Here is an 18,929-nt window from a genome sequence, read left to right on the forward strand (position 1 = left end):
ACTCGATATTTTACATGAAACAGTCCAGATGGAATTATTGTATCTGTAAAAGTGTCATACAATCTGCTTTATGGGCACTTTGAGATCATTTATTTCATGTAAAGTGTGTTATAAATTTATAATAATAAATTGATTATTATTTGTAATTATTATTATTTGTTATTATTATTATATGCTTGTGTCCCTTTTCAGGAGCACTTTGTAAATAACAGACCACATCAAATAACAAAATTATTAAATCCGTAAAAGTGTCATGCAATCTGCTATATGTGCACTTTGAGATCATTTATTTGATGTATTATTATTATTATTATTATTATTATGTGCTTGTGTCCCTTTTTTCACTTTGTAAACAACAGACCGCATGAAATAACGAAATTGATAAAACCGCCAAACCATGAAAATGTCGGCTCAAACCATGATGCCAGCTTGTATGTTGACTTTAAATGAAATACTTTGGAAAGAACGGGCGGGCCGTATTCAAACACTTGGCGGGCCGGATGTGGCCCCCGGGCCGTAGTTTGCCCACCCCTGCTGTACAACAATCTAACATTAAAACATTCGAGCAATTTCATGTCACACAAAAAAATAGATGCTGATACCGAGATTAAACTTGATAACCTTTTATTTGGCAGCTGAGCATTGAAATAAATCTGTTACACATCGTAAATACGGCAGAAGTGAATAATTAAAAACCCCATTACGCAAAAGGGCTTTTATTTGGTAGATATCACTACAAAAAGGTCAATGTGACATCTCTTAAGCTACATTTAGGCATTTATTCTGAGATTTTGAATACCAAACCCTCATGTGACATCACCGCAGCCTCAAGTGACGGCTTTATTTTGGAGAATGTTTTGGTTTTTTTTTTCCACATCAAGGCTCATCACTCGGGATTTGACACAAAACTGCATTGGTTTTTAGACATACCATCTCTGATATGAAGTGCCCCTGTGGTATCTACCAAAACATACTGTAGCTACAGTATGGGCATACAGAGCAGATTCCCTTTTCTCTGTGTGATAAGAATTAAATGATTCACACACAGGAGGCTGCTGATGATTGCACTTACCACTGCGTGTGAAAGCCTGAAGGGCTTTAAGAGCCATTTTGACTTGTGTATGCCATGTTAAATCACATTGTTGTGGAAGGGATGCCCCTTCCACAATTGTAAGGTAATATACTGGACAGGATGTGAATATGTACACAGAATCTCAAATAGAGAAATGAAGACGATATTCCGAGAAGGTTGAAAAGGTTGACTGGGATTTGGTCCTGACAGAGGAAAACAATGAAAATAGGTTTCGAGATTACTGTTACTGACAGCAACAACCATGATGTCTGGATTGGTCCTTGGAACCATACCTACCCATCACAGACTAATCTAAGTTGCTATAACAAACGGGAAGAAAGTTGTAAGCAAATAATTACAAAATGGAGCCTACCTCATCTATCATGTGTAGCTTAACCCCTTAATGTTCCAAGGTGTTCTCCCGTGGGTTTAACACCGCCCTCTATTTGTTTAGCTCCAAACCACTCCAAAAATGTTAAAATGCACTCCAATAAAATACAAACCTTTGGAATGTCTGACTCAAGAACCTGTGTTAAATACTACCATTTTGTGTTATCATTGTCAAACATGAAGTGGGATTAAGGACTCAAGTTATGTCACCATTGTCTTTTCCAGTTTATATCACAAACTTCATCAAATAATCTCCTGTTAATCAGTCAGCTTCAGGTGCTGGTTTTGACTATTGGGGGATAACAAAAGTTTGTTAGCTTTTAGAACAGTCTGTTGATGGTATCAAATTTACTTTTAACATTATTATAGCTGTTTTTTCATCAATTTTACCAATATGATTCTTTCAATTAAAAGTTCAATAATCTGTTCATAAATGTGGTTTCCAGACAACATGCAGTACATGTTTGATATAATAAAATTTTTTCTTTCATTAAGCAACAAACATGGTGGATGAATAGAATAAACAATCCCTATTATTTCTTTCCAAAGACATTTACTGAAAGTTCCTTGCTTTTGACTAACCTACAGTTCGAAAGTCCTCCATAATTCCAGACGACTAGGTTTCTGACTTGCCTTGATACTGTTTGCTAAAGCATGTATGACTTTAATATCGGTTATTACTTGTAGGCAAGTTCAATCAATATAACTTTTTATTCTCTTCAGTCATTGACTCAGTTTGCTCAGTATAAACCTTATCCACACAGTTGAGTATCAGATATCCAAGATACTGCTGCAATGTTTTTTTTTTGTCTAACAATAGTTTTCTAAAACCCTTCTAACCTGTCCTGCCTCCTGTCTGTAGTTTTCTCTAAATGTTGGAGGGTGCTAAACGTTGGTGTCTTGTGGCTTTTAGCACATCCTTCAGTCCAAGTGGCCCTGTGATGAATAAAATGCTGGAGACTCATCTGACAACTGTCAGTGTTGTCAGATGAACACTGTTAGTGTTGATCGAAGGTGTCCAGTGATGCTGGAGTCAGAACCCTGTTGCATAGGTGAGTTGATCTCAGTTTCATACTATGGAATGGATGACAAATGTTTGCAGATGACTTTGTTTTGTATTAAAACTATGTTAAACATTGATCCAGTTTTTAACAGATGGTAATTCAGTCAACAGTGTTAATGATGCAGCTGGGTATGATGTTATCAGATGATTGCTAGCCACAAATGCATGAAATAACAGCACTTTTATGTTATATTTATTATCTTCAAATAAGCGCAAAGCATATGAATGTAAAGTACATACGTATATTGTAGGTGTTTAAAAACAAAGCCTTGTGATTCAACTGTGTTGTTGAAAAACAGTGAAAGAGAACCACCTTGTGGAATAGCACAGAAGCACCAACTTTAAGGAGTTTATATATACAACCTAAAATGCCCCTTAAGTGGCACGTTCAGGAATAAAGGTCGCCCCCCCCAAAAATGTGATTTATGTCAACAGTTATTTTTATTATGATATGGCGAGTGCTCACACTGCACATTTCGAGTAAACAGTGACAGTCAGTAGTACTATTATTTGACATATCCAGCTGCTCTTCGTCTGAAAAACATTTTTACACCATGCTGATATTGCCAGATTCGTTTGAAAAGTGTTTGCGGGAGCACACCCATTGATTTATTCAGTGAATAACCCCCATAAGAGCCAAAATAGACAGCCTCCTCTGGCATGATGCTGACGACACGAGGCCCATGTCAAAGACAACCCTACAGTATGTGTGACCTACTTCAGCTTGACATGTTAATCTTCTGAAGGTCTTTTTTTCCTGTTGAGTAAAACCTGTCCTAAACTTACATATTGTGTTTTATATGTGTATGTGTGTATGGTTAGCGGGTAGACCTCACAGCTAGGAGACCAGGGTTGAATTCCACCCTCTGCCATCTCTGTGTGGAGTTTGCATGCGCGGGTTTTCTCCGGGTACTCTGGTTTCCTCCCACATTCCAAAAATTGGTTAATTGTTAATTGATGACTCCAAATTGTCCATAGGTATGAAAGTCAGTGTGAATGGTTGTTTGTCTATATGTGCCCTGTGATTGGCTGGCGACCTTTCAGGGGTGTACCCCGCCTCTCGCCCGAAGACAGCTGGGATAGGCTCCAGTAACCCCCTTCTGTGCCCTTGTGAGGAAAAGCGGTAGAAAATGAATGAATGAATGAAGTTAAGTGTGTATACTAGAACGTTATTAGTGAACCATGCATGTCCATCAGTCGTTGGTGTTTTCTTCTTTCTTGGTGTTAATCATTTTGCGGTGACTAATATTATTTACAAAAATTGATAACTGCGTTTGTGCGATATGTTTTTTTTAAGTCTCTGAAGTCTTTAATGACTCATTGTTTCATCTTTTGGTACACAAAGTAAACACAGGGTACTTTTCTTATACATTTGTATACTGTTGCAAATATCCACAGTAGAAGCAACAATTACTCTTTTGAACCACATAAGTATTTTTTACAAACTCTTAAGATTTAATGGGCTTCTCCTTGCCTAATTGAAAATTTCACCTCCATGTTAGGGGGAAATCGGCCTAATAGGTTTTGCATAATTCAGCAACCAAAAAAAGACTGCCTGGTGGAGACAGAGGGCTGAGACACCAAAGGATTTGAGAGCTATAACATACAATGTATTGTGAATTTATAGCTTATCCTGCATAGTAATATAATAGCCTTTGGTGCAGCATGACTTGTCACCTCACTGGATCCTATTTTAGTAGACTCCTTTCTCCTGAGCTTTCTGTGGTGAGTGGTGTGGGATTACTTTTTTTAAAAAAAATCAATTGCCTGACATATGAAGGGAAGAATTTCTATTTTGCCCGAAAATATTTTTTAGATTCCAAAACAAGCATTTGACCTCAGTTTCCTGTGACGTTCTGTTTTTGGAATCCCTTTTATGTCGGCCTTTGAACGTTCTTCTTTTGGAGTTTCTGTCTTTGATTATACACTTGTCCCTCACCACTTTGCACTTCAAATTTTGCAGCTTCACTCTGTCACAGCTTTTCATAGATGAATCATCCTGTTTGGAGGAAGAATACGGCCTATTGTTAGTCGAAAATATTGAAAGCAAAAGACAGAATGATATGAACACAAATGTTAGGCATTGCGAAGATGCATTCAAAGACTCTGTGAATGATATGTAGTATTCTACTCAGGTTACTAGGTGTCAGTAATGTTACTGTAATGTCTGGTGAGGCACACACAGACCAGACTTGATCGCCAGAACAGCAGGTTGTTGCAAGTTTGCATAATCTCACAACAAGCATATTAATCCCTCATAAAAACACAGACTACTGTTGCAGCTTTAATCCACACCAAGATGAAATTCAACCCTGAACCTCCAATATTACTTCTAGTCCGCCCCAGCACTCACCCACCTTAGGGAACACATTTATAGGAACACACACTAGTCTTATTTATGTCTTTGATTGCTTATTTCATTTTTGTTCTCTAATACTGACTGTATTATTGTAATGTACAGTGAAGAAAATAAGTATTTGAACACCCTGCTATTTTGCTATTTCTCCCACTTAGAAATCATGGAGGGGTCTGAAATTTTCATCGTAGGTGCATGTCCACTGTGAGAGAGATAAACTAAAAAGAAAAATCCAGAAATCACAATGCATGATTTTTTAACAATTTATTTGTGTGATACAGCTGCAAATAAGTATTTGAACACCTGAGAAAATGAATGTTAATATTTGGTACAGTAGCCTTTGTTTGCTATTACAGAGGTCAAACGTTTCCTGTAGTTTTTCACCAGGTTTGCACACACTGCAGGAGGGATCTTGGCCCACTCCTCCACACAGATCTTCTCTAGATCAGTCAGGTTTCTGGGCTGTCGCTGAGAAACACGGAGTTTGAGCTCCCTCCAAAGATTTTCGATTGGGTTCAGGTCTGGAGACTGGCTGGGCCATGCTAGAACCTTGATATGCTTCTTACGGAGCCACTCCTTGGTTTTCCTGGCTGTGTGCTTCGGGTCGTTGTCGTGTTGGAAGACCCAGCCACGACCCATCTTCAATGCTCTGACAGAGAAAAGGAGGTTGTTCCCCAAAATCTCACAATACACGGCCCCAGTCATCCTCTCTTTAATGCAGTGCACTCGTCCTGTCCCATGTGCAGAAAAACACCCCCAAAGCATGATGCTACCACCCCCATGCTTCACAGTAGGGATGGTGTTCTTCGGATTGTACTCTTCATTCTTCTTCCTCCAAACACGCTTATTGGAATTATGACCAAAAAGTTCTATTTTGGTCTCATCTGACCATAAAACTTTCTCCCATGACTCCTCTGTATCATCCAAATGGTCATATGCAAACTTAAGACGGGCCTTGACATGTGCTGGTTTAAGCAGGGGAACCTTTCGTGCCATGCATGATTTCACATCATGACGTCTTAGTGTATTACCTACAGTAACCTTGGAAACGGTGGTCCCAGCTCTTTTCAGGTCATTGACCAAGTCCTGTCGTGTAGTTCTGGGCTGATTCCTCACCTTTCTTAGAATCATTGAGACCCCACGAGGTGATATCTTGCATGGGGCTCCACTCCGATTGAGATTGACCGTCATGTTTAGCTTCTTCCATTTTCTAATGATAGCTCCAACAGTGGACCTTTTTTCACCAAGCTGCTTGGTAATTGCTCCGTAGCCCTTTCCAGCCTTGTGGAGGTGTACAATTTTGTCTCTGGTGTCTTTGGACAGCTCTTTGGTCTTCGCCATGTTACAAGTTAAAGTCTTACTGATTGTATGGGGTGGACAGGTGTCTTTATGCAGCTAACGACCTCAAACAGGTGCATCTGATTCAGGATGATACATGGAGTGCAGGTGGACTTCTAATGGGCAGACTAACAGGTCTTTCAGGGTCAGAATTCTAGATGATACACAGGTGTTCAAATACTTATTTGCAGCTGTATCACACAAATAAATTGTTAAAAAATCATGCATTGTGATTTCTGGATTTTTCTTTTTAGTTTATCTCTCTCACAGTGGACATGCACCTACGATGAAAATTTCAGACCCCTCCATGATTTCTAAGTGGGAGAAATAGCAAAATAGCAGGGTGTTCAAATACTTATTTTCTTCACTGTAATTCAGTAATTAATTATTGTTCCACCCTCGGCCATCTCTGTGTGGAGTTTGCATGTTCTCCCCATGCATTTGTGGGTTTTCTCCGGGTACTCCGGTTTCCTCCCACATTCCAAAAGCATGCTAGGTTAATTGGCCACTCCAAATTGTCCATAGGTATGAATGTGAGTGTGAATGGTTGTTTGTCTATATGTGCCCTGTGATTGGCTGGCGACCAGTCCGAAGTGTGCCCCGCCTCTCGCCCAAAGGCAGCTGGGATAGGCTCCAGCACCCCCGCGACCCTCATGAGGATAAGCGGTAGAAAATGAATGAATTAATTAAATAATTATTGGCCATCTCTGTGTGCCATTTGCATGTTCTCCCTGTGCGTGCATGACTACATACTCCACCTTTGTTCAGCTTGAATCTATATCTGATCTTAACTTGATACACAGCTGGTGTTCCTTTGTTATCATTTTAATGCTGTGTATGGGTTCACTGGAAGCACAAATATGAAATTCAAGTGGTTCTGAGGAAAGTCATGGGGTTCTTTTTTGAGACTGCATATGTATCTCAACTTCCTATTTTCAGTTGAACTTTCATGTCAACTGTCATACCAAGACTACTAGCTAACTCAGGGGTGTCCATAGTGTGGACTGGGAGCCACTTTCGGGCATAAGCGTGTATATTTTTGTCCCTCTACATATTCTCAAGATAAAATGAATTCATTATTCATGTGAGGTATTGTTACATTTTTCACAAATTTTCTATGTGTCCTATTCACCCATGCGTGTAAGGGAAAAGACACGAAGCTGAGCAGATTCTGGCTGTGTGGGGATTCTCTCGCTCTCTATAAGTGTGTCACTACGGACCTTTCTGTGTCTTCAAGTGAGCGTACTGTTTCAACCCCAGTTTCCCTGGCGATGCAAGACCACACTTCTTCGCACCTCCCACCTGACTACTCCGTTTAGGACTAAGTCACCCCACTTAAAGTTGAGACCTTTAAGTCTGGAGCGAAGAGGACTCTCACAGTTTTTAACAGCCTGGTGATGTGTGAAGTCGGACCTACCACATCCAGACCTTGAACAATAGAGTAACCGTTTTGTAATGTTCACAGAACTGGACACTACATTTTATGGCTGCTTCCGTTCTTAGGATTGGTTGCACTTGGACCTGACCTGGAGTAATTTACTCTATATACAATATGTACTCTAAATACAATAAGAAGGACCTGTCAGTTTGAAATGACAAGCTACAACCTATAAGAAATTCACCTCAATAACACTGCATACTCCTTTGTGTCCAAAAAAGCTGTGAATGGTTGTTTGTCTATATGTGCCCTGTGATTGGCTGGCAACCAGTCCAAGGTATAACCCGCCTTTCACTCGAAGACAGCTGGGATAGGCTCCAGCACCCCCGCGACCCTTGTGAGGATAAGCGGTAGAAAATTAATGAATGAATGAACCCAAATATCCATTTAAGCCAAATTTTTCGTACACCCCCGCCCAGTACCCACTCACTCCATAGGTTATTGTCTCCCTAGGAAAAGTAGTTGTAATGGACATTTCGAATGTTTAATTTGAAGCTTAATATATAGCTTATGACAGCCATTCCACGCAGAGCAGACATCGTAAGTATTGTTGCTGTATCCATGCTGCTGTTATTGACGGACGTAACGTAAGCTAACTGCTGTGAAAGAAGTTTTGGTAATGTTTTAAATCATCAAAATATGGCAATTAATGTAAGTACTACATGTTATCCTAAATGTACTTGTTCTTGCATGATCACAGTATGTCTATCAAACGATTAAAACGCTGTGAGAGGGTTTTTTTTTTTTAAGAGGGCTCCATATTCCAAAATAGGTGTTAACTATACATTTTCTGGTGTTATGCACAGAAAAGGGAAATAAATACTGTATGTGTTCATGTTTCACATGAATGATGGGCAAAATTCCCCAAAATGTGCAGCTCCCCTTTAAAAGAGCCGAAATTCCCATCACTAATACATTAGTAGGGATCCAGTTAGAGTTGCACAATTTATTTCCTTCTTTAATTTAGCTAGCAGTCACAGGGGTGAGTAGGGGATCAAATCAAAAGAGACAAGTGTCCATGAGTCCCTTCAGAAAAAAATAAGTTTGTGATTGCACCATCAATGCACAAAATGTGTCAAAGTGCCCGCCCCCCATCCTTTTGTATGAGACCATGTAACTACTTCATGAATTACTCCTGGCTTTAGGAAAAAGCAGCAATTTGGTAGCATGCAGTTGAGCAGAAAAAAAGACCCCCATAAACCTCACAAATTGCTGACTGCTGTGTCACGATTCGGCATGTCTGTGTTGCGGTGCAACCCCAGGATGCAGAGAGCAGGACCAAAAGCAGGTAAAAATATTTATTTTTTGCTATAAACGCGGCAGCAGGAAAAAGGCCACTCAGGTAGCAGAAGGACAAACTAACAATAATGCCACACAGGGAGACGCACACACCTGAACTAAATGGACACTCAAATTAGGGACAGGTGTGGGTGACTATGACAACGGAGGCAGACGAGGCAAAACAGGAAGTCAAAGACAAAATAAGAGCGTGCAAAAAGGGTGTGACATGCTGGTCTGGAAACTCTGTGATGCTTAGTGGATGGAATAGATGGAATAGACAGCAATGCTGACTTCTTTTATTTTTTATTTTTTGTGTCCCGTCCAGCCATTGGGGCAGATAGTATTGTTGATCTAAATGCCCTTACATGCTAAACAGATTTGCTCTGTGTCGGGAAAGGTGTAAGCTACAACTTCCGTGTACCATGAAATTTTATTTGCCGTTACTTGTTTTTGTTATGTGCATTTGGAGCGACCGGACCGGAGCAAGAAGAAACACAGAAAGGAAGAAGAGAAACTGGGGTGGGGGGACAGGGGGGACAGTAGAGAGAGACAAAAACAGCAGCAACAACAATTCCCATAACAACAACAGTGACAAACAGGACTGCATCAGTTAAATGTCAATGATGGCTAAGGGTCACAATGGAGATGATATCACTGAAATGAAACAGTCCAAATTACCAGTGGCAATAGTAACAATGAAGACATGAACCATGATAGTAAACAGAATTACAGCCATACAGTTACAGTAATTAAAATCTCACTGCTTGACATCATTATCACTGTAATAATAGCATACCAATAGCATATAGACATCAGGGATAAGATGGTAGATTGTGTAGAGAAGCACCCATGTGCTGTGAGTGCCCATATGGAGGCGTGTACTTCTGTACTTCTGTGTATATATTCATATATGTGTGCTCGTGTGCGTGAATGTGTTGTCACTGAGAATGAAGAGAGACTGCCTTCTACCACCTAGTAAACCCCACCCCCCGTATACGTATAACTATATACCTATACACACACACACGCACACATATAATTATAATAAAACTAATAATTATTTATTTAAGTATTTCAAACAAAAAATACATAAAATCAGCTCAGACACACGCGCACACCCCATCCACTCAATATGCACACACGCAAGCACACACCGTGGACATCCCTGGGTGGGGCGTCCGGGGCGCCACAGGGCGGGGGACCCAGGGGTCCCAGACCCACAACCAGGCCCCGAGCCCAGGGAGATACGGAGCACCAAGGGATAGCACCCCCAGGTTCCCCTCGACCACGGCGTCTGGGCTACAGCAGTGAGGCAGACAAAGGAGCGGGCGAGGGGGGAGAGGCCCGCACATGAGCAAGCGGAGGGGGCGTGCAGGCGAGCAGTAAGGCGCCCCACCACGGCGGCCGACCTCCGCCGGGCAGCTCACATCCGGAGAGGAAGAGCCACAGCTCCAAGCCACGGGGAGGTCAAGCACCAGAGCCGAGGAGTCAAGACCAGCGCTAGGCCACCAACGGACCGCACCATCCACCGGGAGGCCCGACCTCCACCCCAGAACCAGCAGCGCACCACCCACGTACCGTAGAACCATCTCCGACGAGCCCTAAGGCAAGACTGGGGACAGGCAAAGACAAGGAAAGAGATACAGCAGAGCATAGAGACCAGTGGCAGCAGACACTCAAACACCTGGGAGGGCACTGTACCCCCAGCTGGTCCGACTCCGAGGTGCATGCCCCCCGTCCCCACGAGTGAGATCAGGCCCCAGCAATGCTGACTTCTAATTTTGTGCCCACTTAGTTGAAACAAAGAGCTGGGGTAATGTCTCGTCACTCTGGCTAAAAGGTCGGGTTGTACTACAATGATGGTGTACAGCAGCTGAATTCATGACAGCTGCTTTGTGCTATTTACTCACTTTTCTCCCCACATCAACAAATGGGCCTCGGACCGCTCGAGAGAGTCATTCTCCCTGTCGTCCCCAAAGAGCCCACGTCTTATGACTTCTCACATCCACACAGTGGCAGGCTGTCAAGACAGTCCATGCATACTGCATTGTCCTCCATGTCTTCTTAATAAGGAATTTGACTGGATCCCCCTGGGAATGACAGCTGGCTGAACAACCTCAGAAGCCTTTCCTTCCTGCTCCTGAGAAAATGATCTGTAGGTTACTATAGACCTGTATACGTAGTATTGTAGACCACTCCCAGCTTGGTGGTTTAATGACAAGAGATGTATTTCACAGTATGATGGTGACCTAAAATAGTAAGTGGTAGAGTGGATACAGGGTTCATCGTAAATTAATTAGACCTGGGGTCTTAGCAGCCTTTACTATCCAAACAGCTATTTATACTAGCCGGAACATGAGTTTTGGTCTTTTATCATTTCTAAAAACAGATTACAACAAACAAAAGTGCAGTGCGGGTTTTTGGAGTCTTGGAGTCACGTTAAGCTGTGTCAAATTTAAATAAAATATAGCCCATTTTGATATAGTTTCGGTACTATACACAAATATTGATAAATTATGTATTTTTTGTTCTTGCATGATCACAGTATGTCCATCAAACGATTAAAACGCTGTGAGAGGTTTTTTTTTCTGTTGTCATGACCTAAAGGAGCCACAACAACGAGGGTGAAGAGCCACATGCGGCTCCGGAACCACAGGTTGCCCATCCTTTAAATTAGACGTACATTCTGTTTCATGAACTTTTTTGATATCACCAACAAAATGTATTTGTAATATTTACTGACCTGCTAAGAATCCATCACTTGGATTTCCATCAAATATATTTATTTTTATATTGGAATTAATCTATGGTGCTTTTTATGGTCTTACATGTTGCTAAGTGGATATAATAAGCTGTGATAACAACTGCAACAACATGTGAAGTTCATTAAATGCATTTGTAAGACTGCTCTGTATTTTTCAAAACAGAGAAAAAGGTGCAAATGCTTTGTTGTATTTCCTAGTCTCTTTTTTTTCTGGTTATCATCCTTGTTGCTGACATTCCCTTTGTTTTTCTTTTAACTTCTGTCAGAATCTTCCTTATCGCCCGTCACAGATGTTCCTGTGTACTTCCACTGGTTTACAGCCAGCCTTTGTTTAGATTGAGTGCTGCTGCCATCTAGCGGGAGTCTTGGGGATTGTCTGAAGATGAATACAATGTATACATGTAGTGCATGAAGATATACTGAAATATAGTACATAATGAAATACCCCACCCTCGCCTCTCGTGCCACTCGTGACACCGAGGCTAATGATTCTCAGCTAGTGGGTCGAGATCCAAAAGTAGGAAATAATTACTATCATGTCTTTGATATACAACTGCCCTGTGATTGGCTGTCGACCAGTGTCCAGGGTGTGCCCCACCTCTCGCCCGAAGACACCTGGGATAGGCTCCAGCACCCCCCATGACCCTTGTGAGGATAAGTGGTAGAAAATGAATGAATAAATGAATGATATATAACCATGCAATATCACTGTATTATTTTAATGCAAGCAGTTCATCATCAAATTCCTTCTCATTTCCTTAATAGAGTGCACTGGAATGCACTTTGCACATCCAGTTAAGACTAAAAGGATTGACTGCAATAAAAGTAAAAACTGAATGACCATGTTGAGACCAGTTGAGAACTACAGGGTGTGGTATTTTTTTGTATTTTTCAGATTTTTTTTGTTTTGTTTGTTTTTTGCCCTTCAATGTATTTTTACCTGGTTGGGCAGTTATTTATTATTGTATTTATTATTTATTAAGGTACACATATGTTATCTTTCATAGAAGGCTACCCGGTGTCTGCTGTGCCATGCCGCCAAGCTGTGCCGTGTGTACATTACATAAGGAATTTAGCAAAGAAAAGCAAACATGCTAATTGGTAGCACGCTAGCATCTAGCAATCCTACATTCCCTGCATCATGCCATGTCTTTATCGGCCTTTAGGCCTGACAAAATAGAGCTAAAATGTTAACATGTTAACAGTTAGCAATCGAGCACAAAAGTGCAGAGAAATAATTCCTACATCATGCCATTTATATATAGGCCTTGAAACAGGAGGAAAAGAGCCAAAAGTCTTAAATGCTTATAGTTAGCATGGTGGCTCCTAGCAAGATAGTATTAAGTGGCAAAGTGTGAAGGCAGTTCCATAGAGTCCATACACCATGGAATGTGTGTACTATTTTCATTTAGATATGCGTAAAAAGGTGAAAATGCTAACATGCTGACGGTTAGCATGGTAGCATCTACTAAGAAAGCACTAAGTCCCCAAAGAGTTATGGCACTCCCATAGTTTCCGTACATCATGCCACGTGTGTATTTGCCTTTAGATACAAGTAAATTCACAAAAATGCTAACACGTTAATGGTCATCAAGCTAACACCGAGCAAGGGAGCCTCAAATACAGAAAGTGCCAAGGCCGTACCATAAGGTCCCTGCATAATGCCATGTATGTATTTGCTTTTAGACATGAGTAAATTAGCTAAAATGCTAACATGCTAAGAGTTAGCATGTTGGCCCCTAGCAATACAGCCTCAAGTCCCAAAGTTTTAAGGCAGTCCCATAGTGTCTGTGACGATCGCCTGTTGTGTCTGGTGGTTCTCGCTTTCTCTGTCTCTCTCTCTTCCTTGCAGTGTACCGCCCTCCTGGAGCCGAGACAGCTGGACGCACTGGGTCCTCATTAGACCTTGCCCCTACTTAAGCTGAGTGGAGGCAGCTGGGAGGCGCTGGATCTTTGCGCTTCGTCTTGATGTCCCTGCACGCCACGCTCTCGCTGCCTGAAATTCTCCTTTTGTCCAGCTGTCCCTGTCTCCCTAGTTTGAGTACTCTTGTTTAGTTTTTCCACCCTGGTGTACTTAGCCACCAGTGCCTTTTGTTCTGTCTGTCATTCCAACTAGTCATTGTTTTCCTGGTGTGCAGCCGGTTGCTGCCACCAGCGCCCTTAGTTGTTTCTCTGTGCTACCTTGACCATTAAAGACTTTATTTTCCACCTCCTGCCTCGGCATTCGGTGGTCCTCCTCCGAGGAATCATAACAGTGTCCCCACATTATACCATGTGTGTGTTGCCTTTAGACATGAGTAAATTAGCTAAACTGTTAACATGCTAATGCTTATCATGCTAGCACCTAGCAAAACAGCCTCAAGTACAGAAAGTGCCAAGGCTGTCCTATATGTAGCGCGGGGTTATTTTAAACATTCCAAACAATTACATTTGCTGCACCTGCTGGCCCTTTAGTGCTTAGCGGACTTCATGTCAGCTGACCAAGTCATATGACTGCTCCTCATTAGTGTCGTGACATGACATGGGTTACATATAACGTCCCTCTATAATGCCATGTGTATATTTTGCTTTATACTTGCCTTTATATTTGCCTTTAGACATGAGTAATATATGTATCTAAAATGCTATTAACCCAATATGTTAACAGTCATCATGATAACAGCTGGCAAGACAGTATCAAGTCCCAAAACTGTTCCCATGGTGTCCCCACATCATACCATGTGTGTATTTGCCTTTAGACACGTGTAAACTAGCTAAAATGTTACAATGTTAACATGCTAATGGTTATCATGCTAGCACTTAGCAAGATAGCCTAGAGCCAAAAAAAGTGCTAGGGCAGTCCCGTAGTGTCCCTACAGCATGCCATGTGTGTTTTTGCCTGTAGACATGAGTAAATTAGCAAAATGTTAACATGCTAATGGTTAATCATGCTAGCACCTAGCAAGACAACCTAGAGCCACAAACGTGTTCAGGCAGTCCCGTGGTGTCCCTACATCATGCCATGTGTGTATTTGCCTTTAGACATTAGTAAATTTGCTAAAACCCTAACATGCTAACAGTCATCATGCTAGCACCTTGCAAGAGAGCTTCAACTGCAGAAAGTGCCAAGGCTGTCCAAAAACGTCCCTGCATAATGGCATATGTGTATTTGCTTTTAGACGTGAGTAGGAAGGTGCCAGGAGGTCCATTCCAAGTGGGCATGACGCAGCTTTGCACGCCCTCATATGTGAAGGTGTTTCAAGTGGCTGAGATGCAGTGCTGTGGAGTTAGAGGGAAAATGACAGCAAGTGTTTCACTAGCTGTGATAAGGCGTTTAAAGCACGCCATGGGCTGTGTGGTGCAATGTGGCTCCATATATGGCACATGTGTGCCACAGCACAAAAGCAGTCCACTTGCTCTGAGAAGGCATTGAAAGCATGCTTTAGGACTTTCGGAGCACTTTTGTTGTCGCGTGCTTCATTGCATGGCATACATAAGCATTGTTCCCAAAAGCACTGTATTAGCTCTGAAAAGCATTTGGAAGCAAACAACGGTACGGCGGGCAACTGCAAGCCAACGGAAGATGCCAGGAAGTCCATTCGAAATGAGCATGACGCAGCTTCGCATTCCCTCATATCCTTCAAGTATAACACCCTGTCACGTTCGGCGGGTACGTCATTGCGTTGAGACCCCAAGATGCAGAGAACAGGACCCAATGCAGGTAAAAATATTTATTCCTTAATACTAGCAGCGGCAGGATAAAGCAACTCTGGTAGGCAAAAGATAATGATCCCACACAGGGAGAAGCACACACCTGAACTAAATACACACAGGAGAAATTAGGGACAGGTGTGGATGATGAGGACAAAGGAAGACGAGGCAAAGCAGGAAGTTACATACAAAATAGGAGTGTCCAAACAAAAACTAAAGGCCAAGAAGGTAACATAAACAATCTGGCATGCGGGAGCCTACATATGGCGTGACACACCCACTCCCACAACTGTTGTATTTACATCCCTATTAATACAATATAAACTGTGACTCAAGAAAATACATTACAAATATATGGTTAGTGCACAGGTGTCACGGCAAGGAGACAGGAGTTCAATTCCACTCTGTGTGTGTATGTATGTGAGAGTAATTACTTTTATTGTTTTATGTGTTCTTATCTTGACACATTCTTGCAGGGATAATTTGGCCCCGACTGTTTGTTAGAGATGGCGCTCATACCCTTTTGAGATATATAGATTACTGTCTGAGTCCCACCTGATACCACGCACTAGAACAAGTCAGGGCACAGGTGGTTAGGGAGCCTGTTAGCATGGGTGTGGAGTCTGTAAGGTTATGGTTAACTGGTGTTAAGCTTGACTTAAACAATACACTGTCCTTTTTGTAGAATAAAACGACATATTATGCATACCAATCCACAACCCATGAATGAAACGCAGTCTGGCTTGCCTTCTCCTGAGGTAGCGCTTGACGATAAACCTGCACCTCCCTCTTTGATCTCTTATCTCTTATATCGGACCCCTATGGTATTCTTATCGTAAATACAGCATGGGTTCTAGATGGAGCGATCTTTTAATTTTGCTACTTTGGAATCTCTGGGGGTGAACATGCCTCACCCGGCCCACTGAAACGAAAATTGGCCTAAGGAATACCAAATCTCTCTCCTCAAAGGCTCTGCTCAATTATCTCATAAGAAATCACAATCTTAACATAACTGGTCTTTGCAAGACCTGGTTGAAACTAAAAATTTGATATCACTTAATGAGGCATCTCCTCTTAATTTTTTGAGTTCTCAGGTTTCACGTCTTAATAGGTAAGGCGGGGGCGTTGACCTCATGCATCTGCTCTTAAGGCACAGACGGCAGACCTAAGGATGGGGGAAATCATCTGCATTGAAGGTGGTCTTTTGTTTCATTAAAATGTGATCAATTGTATCTATACTGTAAACTACCAATGTCATTAATGGATGCCATTGTGTGCTATGAGCTGTGTCTTTTTATCTTATCTTTTAACATAAAGACGTGTGTGTTAATGTACCTCATAAGGATGATGGGCAAATTTCCAAAAAGTGTATCTTTCATTTCAGCAGTTGACCAACATGGGCATGGTGAAGGCGATTGGGATGGTGGGGGACAGAGAGGGATAAAGGCGTACTGTGATGGCTGCAACATTGCATTAGCCGCCCAACTCAGAAGAAGAAGAGGACACACAAATGTACAGTAGATGGATGCAAGTTTATTAGAAAATTGTTTACATAAAAGAGTACAAAAAATATAAAAAATAAAAGTAAGGCAGATTATTTTTTTTTCAAATCAAAAGCAAAGGTTAGTTATCAAAGCCGAACGTATGATGTTGGAATGCATGCATTGTCACTTCAAGATGTATTATTTGGTGATACGTTAGTATGTTAGTCTACTGTGTACTGTTTCAAAGATAAATCATGTAAATATTTGCCTCCACCGAAGTTTCTATTTAATGTCTTGAGTTCTCAATAGAAACCATCTTTGGATATGGCCTCAGAAAAGTTTGGTGCTGACATAAGAAACCCAAAAGTGTACAAGATAATGAACAGTGAGAAAAACATGAAACAAAGACGGTCGATGACAGCCGAAGCAAATTTCCAATCATTGCATGTTGACTTTCCCACATCTTTGTCATGGAAGCGCTTGGCAATATAGCGCACTTCCTCCAGGATCTTGACAAGCTCCACTTCGCTGCTGTCAACTGTGGAGCTCAGACCTTTGGCAAGGAACACCTCATCCTCACCTGCATGTCCAACCCCCCCAGAATCAGGTGAGTGTGTGCCAGTTACCAGTGAATGCTCTACAGACTTTATTCCAACAAAGTTTTACCATTAGCCACAGATACATGTACCTTAATAGTCTGCATGCATGTGGTTTATTTGCTCAAACTGAAATAATTTAACCTTTGTATACACCTCATTCCCAAAGAAAAGTGCCAATATTCACAGGGGTGGAATATTCCTTTCCCCAAACCGATTGAGGTATATGTAGTACCTACAGAAAATGGAAAGTTGTCAGGGTGCGTTCTTCTTCTTCTTCTGTTGTTTATTGGCGCTTCTGAAGAGGAGTGTGGAACACAATCTAAACCCTTCTATTCATAAGTCCAGTTTTTCTTAAAAAGGAAAATATGTATCTGTATAAAACATGTCCCAAGTTTGATTGTAAATTAAATTAGCAAGATTGATTTTTTTTCTTTTCTTGTTTAATTTTATCTGGGGTGCGTTCTTTTTGCACAGCTATGATGTAGCACGCAGGTAGAGACATTCCTTGGTTTTAAAAATGGAGGCGAGCAATTGCACTGGACTGCTGAGGAAAGTTTGTTTTTGATCCAAACTAAATTTCAAGACTGGACGGACGAAAAACTCGCAATACGGAGTTATTCCAACAAGTGAAAGAAAAATTCTGGTATCTTGTGATGTTGATGTTGTCAGGATGTGTTCTTCTTCTTCTTCTTCTTCTGATGTTTATTGGCGGTGGGCAAGCAGCTTTCAGTGTGCATTACCACCACCTTCTGAACAGGAGTGTGGAACAGAATCTAAACCCTTCTATAATCTATTCATAAGTCCATTTTTTCTTCGTAAAGAAAATATATATCAGCATAAAACATGTGCCGAGTCTAACTGTAAAATATTAGTAAGATTGGATTTGCTCTTTTCCTGTTTAAATTTGCATTCTTTCAGCACATGCTCAGATATGACGTAACACACAGCTAGAGACGTTCCTCAGTTTTAAAAATGGAGGCAAGCAATCAGCACTGGACTGCTGCAGAAAGTTTGTGATTCAAACTTTGAAAGAACTGAACATAATTTCAAGACTGGACGGACGAAAAACTCACAATACAGAGTTATTCCAACAAGTGAAAGAAAAACGTGGGGAAGTCGTTATCATGTGATATGGATGTTTACGTTTTACTGCGCATGCCCCATTGACTCTTCTGTTTGATTATAGCGGAGAGATTTGAATATTCCATTCCATATATACCTTTATTTACCTTTAAAATTCATCATGTAAACGTGGCTATTGGTGATGAATTGGGCTTTATTAGGGTCCATACCAGTCGGACTGCGCTGTGGAATCCTTTTGTTCTCACCTGGAGGCTTCATGAGTAGAAACCGGGCACACCAATTCAGGAGGAGGACACGTACCTTTTGGAATTGGACAATAAAGAGAGACACAGTTCATCACGCTGCACAAAACAGTCTGTTCAAGCTTGTGT

At 41.4% G+C, this 18,929-nt stretch overlaps 1 protein-coding gene across 3 annotated transcripts in view; it reads right to left on the bottom strand.

The window, feature by feature from the left end:
- Positions 1-16,910: 16,910 nt before the first annotated feature.
- LOC131139609 (neuronal acetylcholine receptor subunit alpha-7) overlaps positions 16,911-18,929 on the bottom strand; it is a 44,372-nt gene continuing 42,353 nt past the window's right edge. For all 3 annotated transcript variants that reach the window (XM_058089357.2, XM_058089358.2, XM_058089356.2), the window contains 2 exons: positions 18,768-18,858; positions 16,911-17,456 (listed from right to left, as the gene is read on the bottom strand). In XM_058089357.2, coding sequence (XP_057945340.2) covers positions 17,179-17,456; positions 18,768-18,858 — 369 coding nt within the window. In that variant the 3' untranslated portion in view covers positions 16,911-17,178. The remainder of the gene's footprint in view (positions 17,457-18,767; positions 18,859-18,929) is intronic.

The sequence above is a fragment of the Doryrhamphus excisus genome, linkage group LG13 (genome assembly GCF_037039965.1).
Source record: "Doryrhamphus excisus strain RoL-2023G ecotype Guam linkage group LG13, RoL_Dexc_Guam_v1.1, whole genome shotgun sequence".
Lineage (NCBI taxonomy): Eukaryota > Metazoa > Chordata > Actinopteri > Syngnathiformes > Syngnathidae > Doryrhamphus > Doryrhamphus excisus.